The 6,591-nt window shown below is 43.1% G+C and overlaps 2 protein-coding genes across 2 annotated transcripts in view; both read left to right on the top strand.

Moving 5' to 3' along the window:
* CBG08764 overlaps positions 1–2,219 on the top strand; it is a gene marked incomplete at both ends in the record, with an annotated part of 3,088 nt that extends 869 nt beyond the window's left edge. The window contains 3 exons of the mRNA XM_002635424.1: positions 869–1,244; positions 1,499–1,801; positions 1,848–2,219. Coding sequence (XP_002635470.1) covers positions 869–1,244; positions 1,499–1,801; positions 1,848–2,219 — 1,051 coding nt within the window. The remainder of the gene's footprint in view (positions 1–868; positions 1,245–1,498; positions 1,802–1,847) is intronic.
* A 419-nt stretch (positions 2,220–2,638) lies between these two features.
* On the top strand, positions 2,639–6,559 carry CBG08763 (the record flags this gene model as incomplete). Its single annotated transcript, XM_002635423.2, has 6 exons — positions 2,639–2,744; positions 2,792–3,055; positions 3,561–3,672; positions 3,718–4,501; positions 4,880–5,209; positions 5,684–6,559. 6 exons carry the CDS (start codon positions 2,639–2,641, stop codon positions 6,557–6,559), a joined length of 2,472 nt encoding a protein of 823 aa, XP_002635469.2.
* Positions 6,560–6,591: the final 32 nt, after the last annotated feature.

Genomic DNA, 6,591 nt, shown 5'->3' with positions numbered 1-6,591 from the left:
TAAAAATTGGATTTTCAAAACATTCAACAGTTTAAGTTTTAAAATTTAGTGAAATATAAAAAAATATGGATTTTTGGATTGTTAGAATTATTTAGAGATTTTTGAATTTTTCTGGAAAGTTTCGAAATTTTTGGAAGTTCAAAACTTTTGGGAATTTGAACTTCTTTTTTTGAAATTTTCATATTTTGGAATATTTGAAAATTTTCTATAGAAGCTCAAATATCACTTGCGTTTTGGGCTCGATTATCTCAGTTTCTTCAAAAGATATCAAACAGTTACCAAGTGTTAAAACATTGGTGATATTATGATAAATNATGGGGCATGAGAAAAGGGGGCCCAAGTGTAAAAATTATGACTGAGTTGATATTTACCGATTTTCTCAAGTTTTGTGACCGTTTCCATTAAAATTTCGAACTTTGAACACTTTTCAAAATTTTTTGAAAATTTTAGTTTATGTCATTTTTTGCATATTTTTTGTCATTTTTTTTTGTTACTAAGCCTGAAAAAATCTGGCGCCAGCTGAATAACTTCAAATTACACAGTTACAATGGAAAAAATAGTGTTGTTCATGCAAAAAACCGGCTTAAACTGAAATTTTTTGAAGTTACAAATTTTTGTGGAAACATGCGCAAAGTACGAAATTTTTATAGAAACATTCGAAAAACTTGAAAAAATTGGTAAATCTTAACTTAGTCCACATTTTTACCTATGGGCCCCCTTTTGACTTAGGCCCCCCTTTTCTCATGGCCCCACCCCCTTGTCATAAAGAGCCAAAAACCCACCTACAAAAATTAGGTCACAGTTCCAAAATGACCAAACATGAGAAAAAAGTCAGCAGCGACACTCCGAAATTCCGCATTGCTTTCAGGACCGTCCATCTCTACCGTGGTACATTTTTCAAAGAGGATTACTTGGTGATGGATGCCTATTGTCATACGCATCAGACAAACTGGGCATGCGATGCAAATATCCAAGTTTACATCTGGGATCGGAGTGTCCAGTTGATCAAGCATCACTTTGAATCTAAGAAAAACTGCATGTCATGCCCTGCATTCATGAAATGGGCGGATTTTGTTAATCCGGATAATGGGTACGTCCATGATGGACGTGTCATTGTGGATATTCATATCACGGAGACCCCGAAGTTGGCTGAAAAGAATTTGTCGGTGGTCACAAAGGAGTATCCGGGAATCACGAACCTGTGGTTGACAGTGGGACGATCAAGATTCCATGTGAACAAGGAGGTAATGGGTAGAAAGAGTACGTGTAGATAGGTCCATTCCGACCGGCTTATAACTCGCTTCAAAATTAATATTGTGAGCAAAACTACATACAAGATGACAGAGCTCGGAAAGCTCTCCTAGCTGTATCGTATGATATGTTGATTTGCTCACAATTGCAATTTTGAAGCGAGTTATCAGTCGGCCAGTACAGGCCCTGAACCAGTCCATAGACAACCTTGGTTACTAACAATTAGACATCATCAAAAACATTTCAGCTTCTCGCTCATACATCTCAATTTTTTCTCGATGAGCTAAAGAATAAAAAGCTCAAGGACAACTATGTTATCAATGACATCAGCCCATGTGATTTCAAGCTTTTCCTCGATTTGACCTACAATCCAAAGCAATACTTCTCATCGTTCCATGCCAAAGATATGTTGGATGTTGCCAAGCGATTCGGCAACACAGAAATCGTCCCAACATGTCATAACGTGGTCTTGGAGGATTTAAAGGATAATAAGATAAGCACAAAGGATAGAGTCAAAATGGCGGATACCTACGATTTCGAAACTGCTAGAGTGAGTTCATCCGATGAAGTGCGGTAATTAGAATGACTAATTTTAGGAGCTGTTCACCTCAGAGACCACAGCAAGCCCATCCAGCCATCCACGTTTCATGACTCTTGAAAGATTTAAACAGGGAGCACAAAAACCATCTCCCTCTACCAAATGCCCTGAAGTTCATACGATTACTTCTAAAACTCTTGAGAAGTACCGTAACGACTACCGTAACAGGGATAAGACAAAGGCAGAGAAAAAAGAGGAGGTTGTTGTTGAAGCTGTGCAAAAGAAGAAAGTAGAAGAGGTAGATGATGACGTCATCTTCATTTGTCACATAAATCACCGAGCGAAGCGTCAGGCGATGTGGGATAAACTGGAAAGTGAGCAAGAAGAAGAGTTCGATTGGACAATGCCATCGACATCTGGATGTCGCTGAACTAATTGGAATAATCTGTAAAATATAATTATTTGGAATCATGTGAATTTATTTGGGAATGTGTGAAATGAAGTGTCATATTTGGGAGTTTCAATAGTTAATATGAAGATCATACCTATCATATTTCCGATTCGCGATCATAGAAAGCTCGGAAAGCCTTTGAAGCCTTGATGACAGATATGTTTTAGGGGCCATGGGGATTCAAGGGATTCTTGGAAACCTAGATCCTTGCCCTTATAAGTCCTTCAAGTCCGATGACCTCATTCAGTTTCTCTTTTGATCGCTGATCAAAAAATCGGCTCCGCCTCCTTCAACAATTTTTACGACCTATAATATATACATAACGATTTTTTGAGCCTATAAAAACCCTTTCATGTTCTCCAAAAATCATTATATTCTTTCTTCATCCATCTTCTACTATGAAGATACATTCTCTTCTACCACTGGTAGTTTTTGCCGTTGATGTTGGAGCTGGAAAGATTTCGGAGCAAGAGAATGAAGAAACTCAAATGATTTGTGGGAAAAGTGAGTTTTAGGAAACCAATGGCGCTCTATTGAGAACCACTTTTCAGGAGCCGATGGCTACAGTAGAAAAGTGATCAACGGAGAGTATGTGAAGAAAGGTGAACATCCATGGGCGGTTTCTGTCTACACGAGATTCCGCAATGAGAAGAACAAGCGATTCGTTCTTTTCGGACCCGGAACCATGATTTCGTCCCGTCACATCATCGTTTTCAAGACCTTCAATACAACGGAAAATCTGAATACAACGGAAAATCTGAGGAGGGGGAAGTTGCCGGTAGGCATGTCCGCCAACTCATCAACCCTTTCTTACGGTACTACGCGCCCACTCGCAACGACGCTCCGCTATTCCGCTGATGCCGTACGCGTACCGCCCGTCTCGCCGACGACGTGGCAAGTCGTGTTTTTAGTTAGTTTTGGTTGAGTGTTCTTTATAGGGTAGTTTTGAAGTGTGTTTTAGGGTTTTTGCTGGTTTTCCATAATATTTTATATCGTTTGTACTATTTTAGTCCTTGGATAAGGATAAATTAGTAATTTTCTCGACTAAATCTCTTTTTATCGTTTACAAAGGCCACTGAATCCGAACCATCGGATAACTTGGGGGCCGAACCGGGTTTTTCGTCTGTTTACGCTTGTTTCGCTGTAGATTTTTGAAGGTATCGGTTGGGCGAGTATAAAACCCAGTCGATTTCAAAAGTTTCAGAGGAATAAAAGCAATTTTCGTGAAATTTGGATAAATTTTACGGAAATAGTATCGTTGGCGTATAAATCGATTGATTGGCGAAGAGAAAGCGTGGTTTAAAACGTTTGGAATTCCAGAGCAAAAACGAACGACGAGGAACGAAATGGAGGACGTTGAGATGGCACAGCCGGCTGAGAAGGATGGAGAGGCGGAGCGGCAAGCAGGAGGAAGCAGCAACGACGGATCGCTGTGAGCAGATTTCACCGAGATGGAAGAGTCCAAGGTGAGCGTGAGAGAAAAAATGAAAAGAATCAAAGGCTTCAAAAAGTTCGTCGAGAAGTCTGAAGAAATGGTGGAGAGTGTGAAGAAGGCGTTGGGAGATACCGCGCTGACGTCGAGGAAACAAGACATGATACTGGCGCCGGTGGTGAAGTATTGCGTAGAGCTGAGGGAGCGCTGTGAAGAAGTGCGCTGTGACGGATGGCAAAAGAATGTGCTGAAGCTGATGAAGGAAAGAGGGGTTGAGACGGTTGAAGAGCTGCGGGAAGAGTGTGAAAAGGCGGAAGAAAATAATGAAGAGGAAGGAAAAATAGAATTGGAAAATGAAAACGAGACGTTGAAAAGCACAAACAAATGTTTACAGAGACTTCTGGAGGACAAGAATCTCGAGCTGACCGAGGAGTTGGATCGGAGCGCAGCCGAGGTGGAAACAATGAGAAAGAAGGTCGAAGAGGCCGAGAAGCTCGTGGAGAAGTTGAAGAAGGCAATGGTTAAGGAGAAGGCCGTGTCGGGAGGACTAAAGGGCAGCATCGGGCACCTGGAAAGTGAGAGAAAAGAGAGGAGGGAGAAAAGAAACCAAAGAGATTTGCAGAAAAGCTCGCCAAAGCTCAAGGAGACAGGAAGGCGGCGGATGGAAGACTTGGAGAGTTCGAGCGGTGGATCGAGCTATTCAGGTGAGGAGTATGAGGTGGAAAGGGGGAAAAGCAGAGATGAGTCGTGGGAAAGCGCGTCGAGGGTCTCGAGAAGGAGTATGGTAGAAGATGTGGTGAAAAGTATGGGAGAGATGATGAGATCGTCGGCGAGAGCAGCCGCGTTGCCAGCGCCGAAAGTGTATGATGGGATAGGAGATTTTCGGGAGTTCCGCAGGGCGTTCTTGTTGAAATTTCAAAGTGTTACGGATTCGGATGAGGAACTAGTAGCTATTCTGGAGTCACAGTTCTTGAAGGGACCGGCGAAATCGATTTTTAAATCGCTAAGTAAACGACATGAGCGACCGATCAATAAGCTGTTCGAAGAGTTTGAGGCAAAGTTGAGAAAGAGACAGGGCGACGCGAGGACAGAGGCGTTGAACGTGTTTGAAGGATTAAAAAAATGGTCGAAGAAGGCTTTCGGAGAGATTGGAGAAGAAACGATGTCGCAGATGAGAGTCACGAAAAGATTGGAAGTACCGTTGGAGGAGCAATACGAAGTGTGCAAAGATATAGTTTTGCAGCACGAGAACGAAGAGTTCCGGATGAATCAGCAGAAGGGATTCTTCGGAGGAGACAAAGGAAAAGGAAGAGATTTTAAGAAAGAGAAGACAGAGATGGGAGAGAAATCGGGCGGTACAGAAGACAAAGGGGTGACAGGGGGGAGACGCGATATGGGCGAACGTCGACCGGGAGATATAAAGAAGTGTTTCAACTGTGGTGGTGTTGGACACATAGCGAGACAGTGTACTTCCAAGGGGCTCAATGAGGTTGAAGCCAAGGAAAAGGAAGAGGACTGTAGTGTGGGAAAAGAGATGGTACAGTACTGGCCAAAAAGGTATTCGCAAACGATTTTTTGAGAGTAACTTTGCTGAAACTTAAGGGATCGATCTGAAAATTTTACTGTGCATGTCGTACACGGTGACGACAAATTGCGTACAAGGAAATTGCATCATTTTCAGAAATTTTTTGTTTTTTTTCAATTTTTTCAATTTTTTCGTTTTTTCACTTTTTTCATATTTTTATATTTTTGGATATTATGGTTTCTAAGAATGTTGGTTTTGGCTCCTATGTATTTAAAACTGTTTACAGACATGGCCAAACCCCTCGGAAAAAAAAACATCTCTCAGGACATCCGTAAAGCCATCGTCATCGGCTTCAGAAGTGGATGTTCCAAGGACCTCTTGGCGCAGCAGTTCAATGTTACTAAACGTGCCATCGAGAAGATCTTGAAGCAGTTTCGGGATGAGGTAATATTCGAAAATAGTATAGTTATGGAAAAAAATGTTTAGGGAGCCTTGGTGGAGCGAAAATCGCCTGGAAGACCGCGTATCACGTCGAAGAACATGGATCGGAACATCGTCCGAGCTTCAAGAGAGGATCCCCAGAGGAGTTCTACGGACATTCAGATGGTCGTGAAGACTCCAAATGAAGTCACACCATCCCTGAGAACCGTCAGAAGACGTCTTCAAGATGCTGGACTCCATGGACGACGGCCAGCTAAGAAACCATCGATCAGCAAGAAGAACAGAATCGCCCGCGTAGCATGGGCCAGAGCTCATCTCCACTGGGGACGTCAGGATTGGGCTAATCACGTGTTCAGCGACGAATCCAAGTTCAATCTGTTCGGTCCTGACGGTATCAAGTGGATTCGCCGTCCGGTTGGATGTCGGTTCGATCCCAGCTACCAGCTCCAAACCGTCAAGCATGGAGGTGGATCGGTGATGGTCTGGGGCTGCTTCTCTGGGACTTCAATCGGCCCGCTGAGAAGAATTACGGGCATCATGGATCGCTTTGTGTATGAAGACATCTTGGAGAACACAATGAGACCCTGGGCACGGTCTACTGTGGGCCGGGCGTTCGTTTTCCAACAGGATAACGACCCGAAGCACACCTCGAAGCACATCAAGGAGTGGTTCCGACGCCGCCACGTGGATCTTCTGTACTGGCCAAGTCAATCTCCGGACTTGAATCCGATCGAACACCTCTGGGAGCATGTCGAGAGACAGCTTAGAGGGATCCGTGCCTCGAATGCCAACCAGAAGTTCGACCAACTCCAAGATGTCTGGCAGGCCATCCCGATGTCTGTCATCGACACTTTTCTCGACTCGATGCCAAGAAGATGTCAGGCGGTAATCGACGCCAAAGGCTTCCCAACGAAGTACTAAAGCTATTTTATTCATTTTCTATTGTTATTTTT

The sequence above is a fragment of the Caenorhabditis briggsae genome (assembly GCF_000004555.2).
Source record: "Caenorhabditis briggsae complete genome, chrV, whole genome shotgun sequence".
Lineage (NCBI taxonomy): Eukaryota > Metazoa > Nematoda > Chromadorea > Rhabditida > Rhabditidae > Caenorhabditis > Caenorhabditis briggsae.
This window is presented reverse-complemented; position numbering and strand designations above follow the sequence as displayed.